Source organism: Carcharodon carcharias, chromosome 33, assembly GCF_017639515.1.
Source record: "Carcharodon carcharias isolate sCarCar2 chromosome 33, sCarCar2.pri, whole genome shotgun sequence".
Classification (NCBI taxonomy): Eukaryota; Metazoa; Chordata; class Chondrichthyes; order Lamniformes; family Lamnidae; genus Carcharodon; species Carcharodon carcharias.
This window is the reverse complement of record NC_054499.1, coordinates 6,474,076-6,496,165: the sequence shown is the minus strand read 5'-3', so window position 1 is coordinate 6,496,165 and position 22,090 is coordinate 6,474,076. Positions and strand designations below refer to the sequence as shown.

At 46.1% G+C, this 22,090-nt stretch overlaps 1 protein-coding gene across 1 annotated transcript; it reads left to right on the top strand.

The window, feature by feature from the left end:
- Window positions 1-584: 584 nt before the first annotated feature.
- On the top strand, window positions 585-20,386 carry LOC121272216 (mucin-5AC-like; the record flags this gene model as incomplete). Its single annotated transcript, XM_041178742.1, has 8 exons — window positions 585-697; window positions 3,686-3,846; window positions 8,527-8,631; window positions 8,701-9,225; window positions 11,950-12,719; window positions 13,590-13,776; window positions 15,382-15,924; window positions 19,857-20,386. Coding segments are annotated over exons 1-8 (2,934 nt in total), but the record flags the coding sequence as incomplete, so codon positions are not given.
- Between the last annotated feature and the right edge of the window lie 1,704 nt (window positions 20,387-22,090).

Genomic DNA, 22,090 nt, shown 5'->3' with positions numbered 1-22,090 from the left:
TGGGCTTAATTGCCCTTTTAATTGTTGGTGAGCACGCTTCCGACATTGTGCATGCCCACTGACTGAAATATCGCGCGAGTGCGTGATAACATCGGGATGCACACCCAACATCATCACGCGCTGTTTTACGCTTGAGCACCCGTACTCTGACCTAAAATTTCTGTCCGTAAGCTGTCCTTACCTGTAGTTGTCTTTTAAAAGGACACCAGTGATCCTCCTTTGAGGACTGGCATCAAATCCCTGGATTTATGTAATTAAAGCTCTTTCTGGCAGGTGGGCTGCTCACCCATTCAGAGGGCCACCTGAATATCATATCAGGTGGTCAATGGGCAACAACGGGGAGGCTGAAAGATAGAAAGAAGTCTGTATGCATTTTTAAAAGTCTTCTCAATTTCTCATAACATCTTCAAAGATTGTGTATATACACTTCCAAGATCTTTTGTTCCTACATTCCCCTTAAAGTTGTGCATTGTAGTTTATATTGCCTCTCCTTGTCAGAGATTGAATAGTTTTTAAGGAAGTGCAGAGCCAGGGAAATGTGGAATGGGGTGGAGGGTTAGAACACAGATAAGGTCTCTGATAGCATGAAGAGACGAAGGCCGCTTCATGGTGAAAATGGCAAAAGAAGCCCAAGTCTGGAAGTCCCATACCTGAACACGGAAGCTACCATTTACACATGGGGCAGGAATGGGCCAAGGTCTGGATTTGCGCATGCCCATTGAAATCAGCAGCTCCCTCCGTTCACGTCTGATTTTGGTGTGAGAGGTGTCTGAAGCTCAATGTGCACAGATTAGACCTGTTAGAAACAGGGCTGAACCTTGTGGATTCGCTTGGCATGAGGTGGCATGGATCGGTCATGGAGAGTGTGGATGAGGGTTGAGGACTGTGTGAAGGAATGTAGCCATAAATATGAAGTTTTAAGAGAATCCAGCTATAAATACAGAATTATAAGATTAAGAAGAGTGATCCTCCTATGAAGTAGGGATTAAAAATTAAAGGCAGAATTCATCTGTGGGACAAAGGTTCAGAAACTATAAACATGCATTGGCATAATTATACGCTCAACGACACTAACATAGTATGGCATAGAATATGTTATATCCTCCGACACAAGACAGTTCCCCATAAAAACAGGAACTGGCCTCTACAGCTAGTCAGCAAGGAATTGATAAATTGTTAGATCCCTCAATCTAATAATAAATTATCTTAAGGATGACCTGAAATAACTTGTTAAATGAATCCTGGAAATTGAGTATAGTGACCATCACCTATGCTCCTCAGTATCCTGTTTGCTTGAAGGATGTTGACTAAAGCGAAGGACATTGACTAAAACAAAGCATGCTGCCCAGCATGTGTGCTCAACATGTTGCCTGCTGGTTTAGCTCTTTCATGGGATAATTATTGGAACTACATGGCATCTGTCATATGTAAAAGTATGGCTTCTGAAGTGTAGCTATAATACTACTCGCCATAATTAACTCTGTAGCCTTCTACTCAGGGATTTAACTTAAATACTACTTTAAATATTGATGGATACCTTGAATATATCTCTGTAATATTATTAAGACCTAGATTCTCTCATAGAAATAAATTTATAATTTCTTTTCCTAGAACTGTCAAAGCTAAAAAAAAACTAACCGGAAGATGGCAATATTCTTTGGTGGTTTCTTTCCTTCGGGCAGTGTTAGATTAGTTCTTTAGACCCATTTTAGTGTCCGTGTGAGGCCTGTCATTCTCAATCTTAAAAGAGAGTGATCATCCAATGAGTACGCCTGACCCAGAATAGTCCCAAATAGGGACAAGGATTATAATCCACTTCAGTGCAGGACTGATTTATGCTTTTTTGTTTATAACCATAGCAATCAGTGCGAGCACCTCAACGTCTACCACAGAAACCAGCATAACCACCTCAACACCTACCACAGAAACCAATGTAGCCACCTCAACACCTAACACAGAAACCAGTGAAATCACATCAACACCTACCATAGATACGAGTGAAACCAGATTAACACCTACCACAGAAACCAGTAAAACCACCACAACACATACCACAGAAATCAATGAAAGAGAGAGAGAGAGGGGGAGGTTAGGGGGAGAGAGAGAGGGGGGAGGTTAGGGGGAGAGAGAGAGAGAGGGGGAGGTTAGGGGGAGAGAGAGAGGGGGGGAGGTTAGGGGGAGAGAGAGAGAGGGGGTGGTTAGGGGGAGAGAGAGAGGGGGTGGTTAGGGGGAGAGAGAGAGAGAGGGGGAGGTTAGGGAGAGAGAGAGAGAGGGGGTGGTTGGGGGAGAGAGAGAGAGAGGGGGTGGTGACTTCAGAATTTTTATTTATTAATTCACAAGATGTGGATATGTCATGAAAATATAATAATTCTCATAATATTATTGTGATTTTTTTTGTAAAAGTGCATTAATAGTGGGTTTGGATAGCTTCTCTGTGTGTGTGTGTGTGAGTGTGTGTGTGTGTGTATGTGTGGGAAGGCTTTGAGTCAAAAACCAGTGAAACCATCTCAAAAAATACCACAGAAGCCAGCAAAACCACTTCAACACCTACCATAGGAACCAGTGAAAGCACCAGAACATCTACCATAGGAAACAGTGAAACCACCTCAACACCTACCACAGAAACCAGCGAAACCACCTCAACACCTAGCACAGAAACCAATGGAACCAACTCAACACCTACCATAGAAACCAGGGAAACCACCTCAACATCTACCACAGAAGCCAGCAAAACCACCTCAGTACCTACCATAGGAACCAGTGAAACCACCACAACACCTACCATAGGAAACAGTGAAACCACCTCAACATCTAAAACAGAAATCACTGAAACCACATCAACACCTATAATAGGAACCAGTGAAACCATGTCAACACCTTCCACAGAAACCAGCAAATCCACCTCAGCACCTACCACAGAAAGCAGCAAAATAACCTCAACACATCCCATCGAAACCAGTGAAACCACATCAACACCTAACACAGAAACCAGTGAAACCACCTCAACACCTCCCATTTAAACCAATGAAACCACCTCAACATCTACCACAGAAACCAGGGAACACACCTCAACACCTAACACAGAAACCAGCAAAACCACATCAGCATCTACCATAGGATCCAGTGAAACCACCTCAACACCTACCGCAGAAATCAGGGAAACCACCTCAACACCTATCACAGAAACCAATGGAACCACCTCAACACCTACCACAGAAACCAGGGAAACCACCTCAACATCTACCACAGAAGCCAGCAAAACCACCTCAACACCTACCATAGGAACCAGTGAAACCACCTCAACACCTACCACAGAAACCAGTGAAACCACCTCAACAACTATCAGAGAGGCCAGCAAAACCACCCCAACACCTACCATAGGAACCAATGAAACCAACTCAACAACTACCACAGAAACGAGCAAAACCACCTCAACACCTACCGCAGAAACCAGCGAAACCAGCTCAACACCAACCACAGAAACCAGTGAAACCACCGCAACACCTCCCATCGAAACCAGCGAAACCATCTCAACACCTACCACAAAAACTGGTGAAACCACCTCAGCACCTACCACAGAAAGCAATGAAACCACCTCAACACCTAACACAGAAACCAGTGAAATCACATCAACACCTACCATAGGTACAAGTGAAACCACATTAACACCTCCCATCAAAACCAGCAAAACCACATCAACACCTAACACAGGAACCAGGGAACCCACCTCAACAACTACCACAGAAACCAATAAAACCAACGCAACACCTACCAAAGAAAGCAGTGAAAGCATCTCAACACCTCCAGTAGAAATCAGCAAATCCAGCTCAACAGCTACAACAGAAAGTAGTGAAACCACCTCAGCACCTACCACAGGAAGCAATCAAACCACCTCAACACCTAACACAGAAATCAGTGACACCACATCAAGAGCTCTCATAGATACGAGTGAAACCACCTTAACACCTTCCACGGAAACAAGCGAAACCACCTCAACACCTACTACAGAAACCAGCGAAATAACCTCAACACCTCACATCGACACCAGCGGAACAACAACACGTACCACAGAAACCAGCGAAACCACCTCAACACCTACCACAGAAGCCAGCAAAAACACCACAACACCCACCAAATAAACCAGCAAAACCAACTCAACACCTAACACAGAAACGAGCAAAACCACCACAACAAATAACACAGAAGCAAGCAAAACCATTTCAGCACCTACCATAGGAACCAGTGAAACCACCAGAACATCTACCATAGGAAACAGTGAAACCACCTCAACACCTACCACAGAAACCAGCGAAACCACCTCAACGCCTAGCACAGAAACCAATGGAACCACCTCAACACCTACCACAGAAACCAGGGAAACCACCTCAACATCTAACACAGAAGCCAGAAAAACCACCTCAGCACCTACCATAGGAACCAGTGAAACCACCACAATACCTACCATAGGAAACAGTGAAACAACCTCAACACCTACCACAGAAACCACCGAAACCACATCAACACCTATAATAGGAACCAGTGAAACCACGTCAACACCTTCCACAGAAACCAGCAAATCCACCTCAACACCTACCACAGAAAGCAGCAAAATAACCTCAACACATCCCATCGAAACCAGTGAAACCACATCAACACCTAACACAGAAACCAGTGAAACTACCTCAACACCTCCCATTTAAACCAATGAAACCACCTCAACATCTACCACAGAAACCAGGGAACACACCTCAACACCTAACACAGAAACCAGCGAAACCACCTCAACACATTCCACAGAAGCCAGTGAAACGACCTCATCACCACCAATAGGAACCAGTAAAACCACCACAACACCTACCAAAGAAATCAGCGAAAGCACATCAACAACTCCAGTAGAAATCAGTTACTCCAGCTTAACACCTACCACAGAAAGTAGCAAAACCACCTCAGCACCTACCACAGGAAGCAATCAAACCACCTCAACACCTAACACAGAAATCAGTAACACCACATCAACAGCTATCATAGCTACGAGCGAAACCACCTTAACACCTACCACAGAAACCAGTGAAGCCACCTCAACACCTACTACAAAAACGAGCGAAACCACCTCAAAAAATACCACAGAAGCCAGCAAAACCACTTCAGCACCTACCATAGGAACCAGTGAAACCACCACAACACCTACCATAGGAAACAGTGAAACCACCTCAACACCTACCACAGAAACCAGCAAAACCACATCAGCATCTACCATAGGATCCAGTGAAACCACCTCAACACCTACCGCAGAAATCAGGGAAACCACCTCAACACCTAGCACAGAAACCAATGGAACCACCTCAACACCTACCACAGAAACCAGGGAAACCACCTCAACACCTAACACAGAAACCGGTGAAATCACATCAACACCTACCATAGGTACAATTGAAACCACATTAACACCTACCACCAAAACCAGCAAAGTAAGCTCAACACCTCCCATCAAAACCAGCGAAACCACCTCAACACCTACCACAGAAACCAGGGAACCCACCTCAACAACTACCACAGAAACCAATAAAAACACCGCAACACCTACCACAGAAAGCAGTGAAAGCATCTCAACACCACCAGTAGAAATCAGCAAATCCAGCTCAACACCTACAACAGGAAGTAGTGAAACCACCTCAGCACCTACCACAGGAAGCCATCAAACCACCTCAACACCTAAGACAGAAATCAGTGACACCACATCAACAGCTCTCATAGATACGGGTGAAACTACCTTAACACCTTCCACAGAAACCAGCGAAACCACCTCAACACCTAACACAGAAGCCAGCAAAAACACCACAACACCCACCAAAGAAACCAGCAAAACCTTCTCAACACCTAACACAGAAACGAGCAAAACCACCTCAACACCTACCACAGAAACCAGTGAAACCACCACAACACCTACCACAGGAGCCAGCAAAACCACCTCAAAACCTACCATAGGAAGCAGTGAAACCATCTCAACACCTAACACAGAAATTAGCAAAAGCAGCTCAACACCTCCAGTAGAAATCAGCGAAACCACCTCAACACCTAACACAGAAACGAGCAAAACCACCTCAGTAAGTACCACAGAAACCAGCAAACCCACCTCAACACCTACCACAGACACCAGCAAAACCACCTCAACACCTACTACAGAAACCACCAAAACCACCTCAACACCTCCAATTGAAACTAGTGGAACCACCTCAACATCTACCACAGAAACCAGGGAACACACCTCAACACCGAACACAGAAACCAGTGAAACCACCTCAACACCTTCCACAGAAGCCAGCGAAACGACCTCATCACCTCCAATAGGAACCAGTAAAACCACCACAACACCTACCACAGAAAACAGCGAAAGCACCTCAAAAACTCCAGTAGAAATCTGTCAATCCAGCTTAGCACCTAACACAGAAAATAGCGAAACCACCTCAGCACCTACCACAGGAAGCAATCAAACCACCTCAACACCTAACACAGAAATCAGTGACACCACATCAACAGCTATCATAGCGACGAGCGAAACCACCTTAACACCTACCACAGAAACCAGTGAAGCCACCTCAACACCTACTACAAAAACCTGTGAAACCACCTCAACAAATACCACAGAAGCCAGCAAAACCACTTCAGCACCTACCATAGGAACCAGTGAAACCACCACAGCACCTACCATAGGAAACAGTGAAACCAACTCAACACCTAGCACAGAAACCAAAGGAACCACGTCAACACCTACCACAGAAACCGGGGAAACCACCTCAACGTCTACCACAGAAGCCAGCAAAACCACTTCAGCACCTACCATAGGAACCAGTGAAACCACCTCAACACCTACCACAGAAATCAGCAAAAGCACCTCAACAACTCCAGTAGAAATCAGTCAATCCAGCTTAACACCTACCACAGAAAGTAGCGAAACCACCTCAGCACCTACCACAGGAAGCAATCAAACCACCTCAACACCTAACACAGAAATCAGTGACACCACATCAACAGCTATCATAGCTACGAGCGAAACCACCTTAACACCTACCACAGAAACCAGTGAAGTCACCTCAACACCTACTACAAAAACCAGCGAAACCACCTCAACGAATACCACAGAAGCCAGCAAAACCACTTCAGCACCTACCATAGGAACCAGTGAAACCACCACAACACCTACCATAGGAAACAGTGAAACCACCTCAACACCTACCACAGAAACCAGCGAAACCACATCAGCATCTACCATAGGAACCAGTGAAACCACCTCAACACCTACCTCAGAAATCAGGGAAACCACCTCAACACCTAGCACAGAAACCAATGGAACCACCTCAACACCTACCACAGAAACCAGGGAAACCACCTCAACATCTACCACAGAAGCCAGAAAAACCACCTCAACAACTACCAGAGAAGCCAGCAAAACCACCCCAACACCTACCATAGGAACCAATGAAACCAACTCAACAACTACCACAGAAATGAGCAAAACCACCTCAACACCTATCGCAGAACCCAGCGAAACCAGCTCAACACCTACCACAGAAACCAGTGAAACCACCTCAACACCTCCCATTGAAACCAGCGAAACCATCTCAACACCTACCAGAAAAACTGGTGAAACCACCTCAGCACCTACCACAGAAAGCAGTGAAACCACCTCAACACCTAACACAGAAACCAGTGAAATCACATCAACACCTACCATAGGTACGAGTGAAACCACATTAACACCTAAAACCAAAACCAGCAAAGTAACCTCAACACCTACCATCAAAACCAGCGAAACCACCTCAACACCTACCACACAAACCAGGGAAACCACCTCAACATCTACCACAGAAGCCAGCAAAACCACCTCAGCACCTACCATAGGAAGCAGTGAAACCACCACAATACCTACCATAGGAAACAGTGAAACAACCTCAACACCTACCACAGAAACCACCGAAACCACATCAACACATATAATAGGAACCAGTGAAACCACATCAACACCTTCCACAGAAACCAGCAAATCCACCTCAACACCTACCACAGAAAGCAGCAAAATAACCTCAACACATCCCATCGAAACCAGTGAAACCACATCAACACCTAACACAGAAACCAGTGAAACTACCTCAACACCTCCCATTTAAACCAATGAAACCACCTCAACATCTACCACAGAAACCAAGGAACACACCTCAACACCTAACACAGAAACCAGCGAAACCACCTCAACACATTCCACAGAAGCCAGTGAAACGACCTCATCACCACCAATAGGAACCAGTAAAACCACCACAACACCTACCAAAGAAATCAGCGAAAGCACATCAACAACTCCAGTAGAAATCAGTTACTCCAGCTTAACACCTACCACAGAAAGTAGCGAAACTACCTCAGCACCTACCACAGGAAGCAATCAAACCACCTCAACACCTAACACAGAAATCAGTAACACCACATCAACAGCTATCATAGCTACGAGCGAAACCACCTTAACACGTACCACAGAAACCAGTGAAGCCACCTCAACACCTACTACAAAAACGAGCGAAACCACCTCAACAAATACCACAGAAGCCAGCAAAACCACTTCAGCACCTACCATAGGAACCAGTGAAACCACCACAACACCTACCATAGGAAACAGTGAAACCAACTCAACACCTAGCACAGAAACCAAAGGAACCACGTCAACACCTACCACAGAAACCGGGGAAACCACCTCAATGTCTACCACAGAAGCCAGCAAAACCACTTCAGCACCTACCATAGGAACCAGTGAAACCACCTCAACACCTACCACAGAAATCAGCAAAAGCACCTCAACAACTCCAGAAGAAATCAGTCAATCCAGCTTAACACCTACCACAGAAAGTAGCGAAACCACCTCAGCACCTACCACAGGAAGCAATCAAACCACCTCAACACCTAACACAGAAATCAGTGACACCACATCAACAGCTATCATAGCTACGAGCGAAACCACCTTAACACCTACCACAGAAACCAGTGAAGTCACCTCAACACCTACTACAAAAACCAGCGAAACCACCTCAACGAATACCACAGAAGCCAGCAAAACCACTTCAGCACCTACCATAGGAACCAGTGAAACCACCACAACACCTACCATAGGAAACAGTGAAACCACCTCAACACCTACCACAGAAACCAGCGAAACCACATCAGCATCTACCATAGGAACCAGTGAAACCACCTCAACACCTACCTCAGAAATCAGGGAAACCACCTCAACACCTAGCACAGAAACCAATGGAACCACCTCAACACCTACCACAGAAACCAGGGAAACCACCTCAACATCTACCACAGAAGCCAGAAAAACCACCTCAACAACTACCAGAGAAGCCAGCAAAACCACCCCAACACCTACCATAGGAACCAATGAAACCAACTCAACAACCACCACAGAAACGAGCAAAACCACCTCAACACCTATCGCAGAACCCAGCGAAACCAGCTCAACACCTACCACAGAAACCAGTGAAACCACCTCAACACCTCCCATCGAAACCAGCGAAACCATCTCAACACCTACCAGAAAAACTGGTGAAACCACCTCAGCACCTACCACAGAAAGCAGTGAAACCACCTCAACACCTAACACAGAAACCAGTGAAATCACATCAACACCTACCATAGGTACGAGTGAAACCACATTAACACCTAAAACCAAAACCAGCAAAGTAACCTCAACACCTACCATCAAAACCAGCGAAACCACCTCAACACCTACCACACAAACCAGGGAAACCACCTCAACATCTAACACAGAAGCCAGCAAAACCACCTCAGCACCTACCATAGGAAGCAGTGAAACCACCACAATACCTACCATAGGAAACAGTGAAACAACCTCAACACCTACCACAGAAACCACCGAAAACACATCAACACATATAATAGGAACCAGTGAAACCACATCAACACCTTCCACAGAAACCAGCAAATCCACCTCAACACCTACCACAGAAAGCAGCAAAATAACCTCAACACATCCCATCGAAACCAGTGAAACCACATCAACACCTAACACAGAAACCAGTGAAACTACCTCAACACCTCCCATTTAAACCAATGAAACCACCACAACATCTACCACAGAAACCAAGGAACACACCTCAACACCTAACACAGAAACCAGCGAAACCACCTCAACACATTCCACAGAAGCCAGTGAAACGACCTCATCACCACCAATAGGAACCAGTAAAACCACCACAACACCTACCAAAGAAATCAGCGAAAGCACATCAACAACTCCAGTAGAAATCAGTTACTCCAGCTTAACACCTACCACAGAAAGTAGCGAAACCACCTCAGCACCTACCACAGGAAGCAATCAAACCACCTCAACACCTAACACAGAAATCAGTAACACCACATCAACAGCTATCATAGCTACGAGCGAAACCACCTTAACACGTACCACAGAAACCAGTGAAGCCACCTCAACACCTACTACAAAAACGAGCGAAACAACCTCAACAAATACCACAGAAGCCAGCAAAACCACTTCAGCACCTACCATAGGAACCAGTGAAACCACCACAACACCTACCATAGGAAACAGTGAAACCACCTCAACACCTACCACAGAAACCAGCAAAACCACATCAGCATCTACCATAGGATCCAGTGAAACCACCTCAACACCTACCGCAGAAATCAGGGAAACCACCTCAACACCTAGCACAGAAACCAATATAACCACCTCAACACCTACCACAGAAACCAGGGAAACCACCTCAACACCTAACACAGAAACCGGTGAAATCACATCAACACCTACCATAGGTACAAGTGAAACCACATTAACACCTACCACCAAAACCAGCAAAGTAAGCTCAACACCTCCCATCAAAACCAGCGAAACCACCTCAACACCTACCACAGAAACCAGGGAACCCACCTCAACAACTACCACAGAAACCAATAAAAACACCGCAACACCTACCACAGAAAGCAGTGAAAGCATCTCAACACCACCAGTAGAAATCAGCAAATCCAGCTCAACACCTACAACAGGAAGTAGTGAAACCACCTCAGCACCTACCACAGGAAGCCATCAAACCACCTCAACACCTAAGACAGAAATCAGTGACACCACATCAACAGCTCTCATAGATACGGGTGAAACTACCTTAACACCTTCCACAGAAACCAGCGAAACCACCTCAACACCTAACACAGAAGCCAGCAAAAACACCACAACACCCACCAAAGAAACCAGCAAAACCATCTCAACACCTAACACAGAAACGAGCAAAACCACCTCAACACCTACCACAGAAACCAGTGAAACCACCACAACACCTACCACAGGAGCCAGCAAAACCACCTCAAAACCTACCATAGGAAGCAGTGAAACCATCTCAACACCTAACACAGAAATTAGCAAAAGCAGCTCAACACCTCCAGTAGAAATCAGCGAAACCACCTCAACACCTAACACAGAAACGAGCAAAACCACCTCAGTAAGTACCACAGAAACCAGCAAACCCACCTCAACACCTACCACAGACACCAGCAAAACCACCTCAACACCTACTACAGAAACCACCAAAACCACCTCAACACCTCCAATTGAAACTAGTGGAACCACCTCAACATCTACCACAGAAACCAGGGAACACACCTCAACACCGAACACAGAAACCAGTGAAACCACCTCAACACCTTCCACAGAAGCCAGCGAAACGACCTCATCACCTCCAATAGGAACCAGTAAAACCACCACAACATCTACCACAGAAAACAGCGAAAGCACCTCAAAAACTCCAGTAGAAATCTGTCAATCCAGCTTAGCACCTAACACAGAAAATAGCGAAACCACCTCAGCACCTACCACAGGAAGCAATCAAACCACCTCAACACCTAACACAGAAATCAGTGACACCACATCAACAGCTATCATAGCGACGAGCGAAACCACCTTAACACCTACCACAGAAACCAGTGAAGCCACCTCAACACCTACTACAAAAACCTGTGAAACCACCTCAACAAATACCACAGAAGCCAGCAAAACCACTTCAGCACCTACCATAGGAACCAGTGAAACCACCACAGCACCTACCATAGGAAACAGTGAAACCAACTCAACACCTAGCACAGAAACCAAAGGAACCACGTCAACACCTACCACAGAAACCGGGGAAACCACCTCAATGTCTACCACAGAAGCCAGCAAAACCACTTCAGCACCTACCATAGGAACCAGTGAAACCACCTCAACACCTACCACAGAAATCAGCAAAAGCACCTCAACAACTCCAGTAGAAATCAGTCAATCCAGCTTAACACCTACCACAGAAAGTAGCGAAACCACCTCAGCACCTACCACAGGAAGCAATCAAACCACCTCAACACCTAACACAGAAATCAGTGACACCACATCAACAGCTATCATAGCTACGAGCGAAACCACCTTAACACCTACCACAGAAACCAGTGAAGTCACCTCAACACCTACTACAAAAACCAGCGAAACCACCTCAACGAATACCACAGAAGCCAGCAAAACCACTTCAGCACCTACCATAGGAACCAGTGAAACCACCACAACACCTACCATAGGAAACAGTGAAACCACCTCAACACCTACCACAGAAACCAGCGAAACCACATCAGCATCTACCATAGGAACCAGTGAAACCACCTCAACACCTACCTCAGAAATCAGGGAAACCACCTCAACACCTAGCACAGAAACCAATGGAACCACCTCAACATCTACCACAGAAGCCAGAAAAACCACCTCAACAACTACCAGAGAAGCCAGCAAAACCACCCCAACACCTACCATAGGAACCAATGAAACCAACTCAACAACTACCACAGAAATGAGCAAAACCACCTCAACACCTATCGCAGAACCCAGCGAAACCAGCTCAACACCTACCACAGAAACCAGTGAAACCACCTCAACACCTCCCATCGAAACCAGCGAAACCATCTCAACACCTACCAGAAAAACTGGTGAAACCACCTCAGCACCTACCACAGAAAGCAGTGAAACCACCTCAACACCTAACACAGAAACCAGTGAAATCACATCAACACCTACCATAGGTACGAGTGAAACCACATTAACACCTAAAACCAAAACCAGCAAAGTAACCTCAACACCTACCATCAAAACCAGCGAAACCACCTCAACACCTACCACACAAACCAGGGAAACCACCTCAACATCTACCACAGAAGCCAGCAAAACCACCTCAGCACCTACCATAGGAAGCAGTGAAACCACCACAATACCTACCATAGGAAACAGTGAAACAACCTCAACACCTACCACAGAAACCACCGAAACCACATCAACACATATAATAGGAACCAGTGAAACCACATCAACACCTTCCACAGAAACCAGCAAATCCACCTCAACACCTACCACAGAAAGCAGCAAAATAACCTCAACACATCCCATCGAAACCAGTGAAACCACATCAACACCTAACACAGAAACCAGTGAAACTACCTCAACACCTCCCATTTAAACCAATGAAACCACCTCAACATCTACCACAGAAACCAAGGAACACACCTCAACACCTAACACAGAAACCAGCGAAACCACCTCAACACATTCCACAGAAGCCAGTGAAACGACCTCATCACCACCAATAGGAACCAGTAAAACCACCACAACACCTACCAAAGAAATCAGCGAAAGCACATCAACAACTCCAGTAGAAATCAGTTACTCCAGCTTAACACCTACCACAGAAAGTAGCGAAACCACCTCAGCACCTACCACAGGAAGCAATCAAACCACCTCAACACCTAACACAGAAATCAGTAACACCACATCAACAGCTATCATAGCTACGAGCGAAACCACATCAACACCTACCACAGAAACCAGTGAAGCCACCTCAACACCTACTACAAAAACCAGTGAAACCACCTCAACAAATACCACAGAAGCCAGCGAAATCACCACAGCACCTACCATAGGAACCAGTGAAACCACCACAACACCTACCATAGGAAACAGTGAAACCACCTCAACACCTACCACAGAAACCAGCGAAACCACCTCAACACTTCCCATTGAAACCAGTGAAACCACCTCAACACCTACCACAGAAATCAGGGAAACCACCTCAACACCTAGCACAGAAGCCAATGGAACCACCTCAACACCTACCACAGAAACCAGGGAAACCACCTCAACACCTAACACAGAAACCGGTGAAATCACATCAACACCTACCATAGGTACAAGTGAAACCACATTAACACCTACCACCAAAACCAGCAAAGTAAGCTCAACACCTCCCATCAAAACCAGCGAAACCACCTCAACACCTACCACAGAAACCAGGGAACCCACCTCAACAACTACCACAGAAACCAATAAAAACACCGCAACACCTACCACAGAAAGCAGTGAAAGCATCTCAACACCACCAGTAGAAATCAGCAAATCCAGCTCAACACCTACAACAGGAAGTAGTGAAACCACCTCAGCACCTACCACAGGAAGCCATCAAACCACCTCAACACCTAAGACAGAAATCAGTGACACCACATCAACAACTCTCATAGATACGGGTGAAACTACCTTAACACCTTCCACAGAAACCAGCGAAACCACCTCAACACCTAACACAGAAGCCAGCAAAAACACCACAACACCCACCAAAGAAACCAGCAAAACCATCTCAACACCTAACACAGAAACGAGCAAAACCACCTCAACACCTACCACAGAAACCAGTGAAACCACCACAACACCTACCACAGGAGCCAGCAAAACCACCTCAAAACCTACCATAGGAAGCAGTGAAACCATCTCAACACCTAACACAGAAATTAGCAAAAGCAGCTCAACACCTCCAGTAGAAATCAGCGAAACCACCTCAACACCTAACACAGAAACAAGCAAAACCACCTCAGTAAGTACCACAGAAACCAGCAAACCCACCTCAACACCTACCACAGACACCAGCAAAACCACCTCAACACCTACTACAGAAACCACCAAAACCACCTCAACACCTCCAATTGAAACTAGTGGAACCACCTCAACATCTACCACAGAAACCAGGGAACACACCTCAACACCGAACACAGAAACCAGTGAAACCACCTCAACACCTTCCACAGAAGCCAGCGAAACGACCTCATCACCTCCAATAGGAACCAGTAAAACCACCACAACACCTACCACAGAAAACAGCGAAAGCACCTCAAAAACTCCAGTAGAAATCTGTCAATCCAGCTTAGCACCTAACACAGAAAGTAGCAATACCACCTCAGCACCTACCACAGGAAGCAATCAAACCACCTCAACACCTAACACAGAAATCAGTGACACCACATCAACAGCTATCATAGCGACGAGCGAAACCACCTTAACACCTACCACAGAAACCAGTGAAGCCACCTCAACACCTACTACAAAAACCTGTGAAACCACCTCAACAAATACCACAGAAGCCAGCAAAACCACTTCAGCACCTACCATAGGAACCAGTGAAACCACCACAGCACCTACCATAGGAAACAGTGAAACCAACTCAACACCTAGCACAGAAACCAAAGGAACCACGTCAACACCTACCACAGAAACCGGGGAAACCACCTCAACGTCTACCACAGAAGCCAGCAAAACCACTTCAGCACCTACCATAGGAACCAGTGAAACCACCTCAACACCTACCACAGAAATCAGCAAAAGCACCTCAACAACTCCAGAAGAAATCAGTCAATCCAGCTTAACACCTACCACAGAAAGTAGCGAAACCACCTCAGCACCTACCACAGGAAGCAATCAAACCACCTCAACACCTAACACAGAAATCAGTGACACCACATCAACAGCTATCATAGCTACGAGCGAAACCACCTTAACACCTACCACAGAAACCAGTGAAGTCACCTCAACACCTACTACAAAAACCAGCGAAACCACCTCAACGAATACCACAGAAGCCAGCAAAACCACTTCAGCACCTACCATAGGAACCAGTGAAACCACCTCAACACCTACCACAGAAATCAGCAAAAGCACCTCAACAACTCCAGTAGAAATCAGTCAATCCAGCTTAACACCTACCACAGAAAGTAGCGAAACCACCTCAGCACCTACCACAGGAAGCAATCAAATCACCTCAACACCTAACACAGAAATCAGTGACACCACATCAACAGCTATCATAGCTACGAGCGAAACCACCTTAACACCTACCACAGAAACCAGTGAAGTCACCTCAACACCTACTACAAAAACCAGCGAAACCACCTCAACGAATACCACAGAAGCCAGCAAAACCACTTCAGCACCTACCATAGGAACCAGTGAAACCACCACAACACCTACCATAGGAAACAGTGAAACCACCTCAACACCTACCACAGAAACCAGCGAAACCACATCAGCATCTACCATAGGAACCAGTGAAACCACCTCAACACCTACCGCAGAAATCAGGGAAACCACCTCAACACCTAGCACAGAAACCAATGGAACCACCTCAACACCTACCACAGAAACCAGGGAAACCACCTCAACATCTACCACAGAAGCCAGAAAAACCACCTCAACAACTACCAGAGAAGCCAGCAAAACCACCCCAACACCTACCATAGGAACCAATGAAACCAACTCAACACCTACCACAGAAATGAGCAAAACCACCTCAACACCTATCGCAGAACCCAACGAAACCAGCTCAACACCTACCACAGAAACCAGTGAAACCACCTCAACACCTCCCATCGAAACCAGCGAAACCATCTCAAAACCTACCAGAAAAACTGGTGAAACCACCTCAGCACCTACCACAGAAAGCAATGAAACCACCTCAACACCTAACACAGAAACCAGTGAAATCACATCAACACCTACCATAGGTACGAGTGAAACCACATTAACACCTAAAACCAAAACCAGCAAAGTAACCTCAACACCTACCATCAAAACCAGCGAAACCACCTCAACACCTACCACAGAAACCAGGGAACCCACCTCAACAACTACCACCATAACACCTACCACAGAAAGCAGTGAAAGCACCTCAGCACCTACAGTAGAAATCAGCAAATCCAGCTCAACACCTACAACAGAAAGTACTGAAACCACCTCAGCACCTACCACAGGAAGCAATCAAACCACCTCAACACCAAACACAGAAATCAGTGACACCACATCAACAGCTCTCATAGATATGAGTGAAACCACCTTAACACCTTCCACAGAAACAAGCCAAACCACCTCAACACCTACCACAGAAACCAGCAAAAATATCTTGGCACCTACCACAAAAACTGGTGAAACCACCTCAGCACCTACCACAGGAAGCAATCAAACCACCTCAATACCTAACACAGAAATCAGTGACACCACATCAACAGCTCTCATAGATACGAGTGAAACCACCTTAACACCTTCCACAGAAACAAGCGAAACCAACTCAACACCTACTACAGAAACCAGTGAAATAACCTCAACACCTCCCATCGACACCAGCGAAACCACAACACGTACCACAGAAACCAGTGAAACCATCTCAACACCTAACACAGAAACGAGCAAAACCACATCAACACCTACCACAGAAACCAGCAAAACCACCGCAATACCTACCACAGGAGCCAGCGAAACCACCTCAACAGCTACCATAGGAAGCAGTGAAACCATCTCAACATCTAACACAGAAACCAGCGAACCCACGTCAACACCTACCACAGAAATCAGCGAAAGCACCTCAACACCTACCACAGAAATTAGCAAAAGCACCTCAACACCTCCAGTAGAAATCAGCGAAACCACCTCAAAACCTACCATAGGAACCAGTGAAAACATCTCAACAACGACCACAGAAAGTAGCAAAACCACCTCAACAACTACCACAGAAACCAGCAAATCGATCTCAAGACCTACCACAGACACCAGCAAAACCACCTCAACACATACTACAGAAACCACCAAAACCACCTCAATACCTACCACAGCAACCAGCGAAAAAAACTTGGCACCTACCACAGAAACCAGTGAAACCACATCAACACCTAACACAGAAACCAGTGAAACCAACTCAACACTTCCCATTGAAACCAGTGAAAACAACTCAACATCTACCACAGAAATCAGGGAACACACCTCAACACCTAACACAGAAACCAGCGAAACCACCTCAACACCTTCCACAGAAGCCAGCAAAACGACCTCATCACCTCCAATAGGAACCAGTAAAACCACCACAACACCTACCACAGAAATCAGCGAAAGCACCTCAACAACTCCAGTAGAAATCAGTCAATCCAGCTTAACACCTACCACAGAAAGTAGCGAAACCACCTCAGCACCTACCACAGGAAGCAATCAAACCACCTCAACACCTAACACAGAAATCAGTGACACCACATCAACAGCTATCATAGCTACGAGCGAAACCACCTTAACACCTACCACAGAAAGCAGTGAAGCCACCTCAAAACCTACTACAAAAACCAGCGAAACCACCCCAACAAATACCACAGAAGCCAGCAAAACCAATTCAGCACCTACCATAGGAACCAGCGAAACCACCACAACACCTACCATAGGAAACAGTGAAACCACCTCAACACCTACCACAGAAACAAGCAAAACCACATCAGCATCTCCCATAGGATCCAGTGAAACCACCTCAACACCTACCGCAGAAATCAGGGAAACCACCTCAACACCTAGCACAGAAACCAATGGAACCACCTCAACACCTACCACAGAAACCAGGGAAACCACCTCAACATCTACCACAGAAGGCAGCAAAACCACCTCAGCACCTACAATAGGAACCACCGAAACCACATCAACACCTACAATAGGAACCAGTGAAACCACGTCAACACCTTACACAGAAACCAAAAAATCCACCTCAACACCTAAAACAGAAAGCAGCAAAATAACCTCAACACATCCCATCGAAACCAGTGAAACCACATCAACACCTAACACAGAAACCAGTGAAACCACCTCAACACCTCCCATTGAAACCAATGAAACCACCTCCAAATCTACCACAGAAACCAGGGAACACACCTCAACACCTAACACAGAAACCAGCGAAACAACCTCAACACCTTCCACAGAAGCCAGCGAAACGACCTCATCACCTCCAATAGGAACCAGTAAAACCACCACAACACCTACCACAGAAATCAGCAAAGCCACCTCAACACCTACCATAGGAACCAGTGAAACCACCTCAACACCTACCACAGAAACCAGCGAAACCACCCCAACACCAAGCACAGAAACCAATGGAACCACCTCAATGCTACCACAGAAACCAGGGAAACCACCTCAACATCTACCACAGAAGCCAGCAAAACTACTTCAGCACCTACCATAGGAACCAGTGAAACAACCACAACACCTAGCATAGGAAACAGTGAAACCACCTCAACACCTAGCACAGAAAGCACCAAAACCACATCAACACCTACAATAGGAACCAGTGAAACCACGTCAACACCTTCCACAAAAACCAGCAAATCCACCTCAACACCTACCACAGAAACCAGCGAAACCACATCAGCATCTACCATAGGAACCAGTGAAATCACCTCAACACCTACAGCAGAAATCAGGGAATCCACCTCAACACCTAGCACAGAAACCAGCAAAACCACCTCAGCACCTACCATTGGAACCAGTTGAACCACCTCAACACCTACCACAGAAACCAGCGATTCCACCCCAACACCAAGCACAGAAACCAATGGAACCACCTCAACGCCTACCACAGAAACCAGGGAAACCACCTCAACATCTACCACAGAAGTCAGCAAAACCACCTCAGCACCTACCATAGGAACCAGTGAAACCACCACAACACCTAGCATAGGAAACAGCGAAACCACCTCAACACCTACCACAGAAACCACCGAAACCACATCAACACCTACAATAGGAACCAGTGAAACCACGTCAACACCTTCCACAAAAACCAGCAAATCCACCTCAACACCTACCATTGGAACCAGTGAAATCACCTCAACACCTACAACAGAAATCAGGGAAACCACCTCAACACCTACCACAGAAACCAGCAAAACCACCTCAGCACCTACCATAGGAACCAGTGAAACCACCACAACACCTACCATAGGAAACAGTGAAACCACCTCAACACCTACCACAGAAACCAGGGAATCCACCTCAACATCTACCACAGAAGCCAGCAAAACCACCTCAGCACCTACCATAGGAACCAGTGAAACCACCACAACACCTACCATAGGAAACAGTGAAACCACCTCAACACCTACCACAGAAACCACCGAAACCACATCAACACCTACAATAGCAACCAGTGAAACCACATCAACACCTTCCACAGAAACCAGCAAATCCACCTCAACACCTACCACAGAAAGCAGCAAAATAACCTCAACACATCCCATCGAAACCAGTGAAACCACATCAACACCTAACACAGAAACCAGTGAAACCACCTCAACACCTCCCATTGAAACCAATGAAACCACCTCCAAATCTACCACAGAAACCAGGGAACACACCTCAACACCTAACACAGAAGGCAGCAAAACCACCTCAACACCTACCATAGGAACCAGTGAAACTACCACAACACCTACCATAGGAAACAGTGAAAAAAACCTCAACACCTACCACAGAAACCAGCGAAACCACATCAGCATCTACCATAGGAACCAGTGAAACCACCTCAACACCTACCACAGAAATCAGGGAAACCACCTCAACACCTAGAACAGAGACCAGCAAAACCACCTCAGCACCTACCATAGGAACCAGTGAACCACCACAACACCTACCATAGGAAACAGTGAAACCACCTCAAAACCTACCACAGAAACCACCGAAACCACATCAACACCTACAATAGGAACCAGTGAAACCACGTCAACACCTTCCACAGAAACCAGCAAATCCACCTCAACACCTACCACAGAAACCAGCGAAACCACATCAGCATCTAGCATAGGAACCAGTGAAACCACCTCAACACCTACCACAGAAATCAGGGAAACCACCTCAACACCTAGCACAGAAACCAGCAAAACCACCTCAGCACCTATCATAGGAACCAGTGAAACCACCACAACACCTACCATAGGAAACAGTGAAACCACCTCAACACCTACCACAGAAACCACCGAAACCACATTAACACCTACAATAGGAACCAGTGACACCACGTCAACACCTTCCACAGAAACCAGCCAATCCACCTCAACACCTACCACAGAAAGCAGCAAAATAACCTCAACACATCCCATCGAAACCAGTGAAACCACATCAACACCTAACACAGAAACCAGTGAAACCACCTCAACACCTCCCATTGAAACCAATGAAACCACCTCCAAATCTACCACAGAAACCAAGGAACACACCTCAACACCTAACACAGAAACCAGCGAAACCACCTCAACACATTCCACAGAAGCCAGTGAAACGACCTCATCACCACCAATAGGAACCAGTAAAACCACCACAACACCTACCAAAGAAATCAGCGAAAGCACATCAACAACTCCAGTAGAAATCAGTTACTCCAGCTTAACACCTACCACAGAAAGTAGCGAAACCACCTCAGCACCTACCACAGGAAGCAATCAAACCACCTCAACACCTAACACAGAAATCAGTAACACCACATCAACAGCTATCATAGCTACGAGCGAAACCACCTTAACACCTACCACAGAAACCAGTGAAGCCACCTCAACACCTACTACAAAAACGAGCGAAACCACCTCAACAAATACCACAGAAGCCAGCAAAACCACTTCAGCACCTACCATAGGAACCAGTGAAACCACCACAACACCTACCATAGGAAACAGTGAAACCACCTCAACACCTACCACAGAAACCAGCAAAACCACATCAGCATCTACCATAGGATCCAGTGAAACCACCTCAACACCTACCACAGAAATCAGGGAAACCACCTCAACACCTAGCACAGAAGCCAATGGAACCACCTCAACACCTACCACAGAAACCAGGGAAACCACCTCAACACCTAACACAGAAACCGGTGAAATCACATCAACA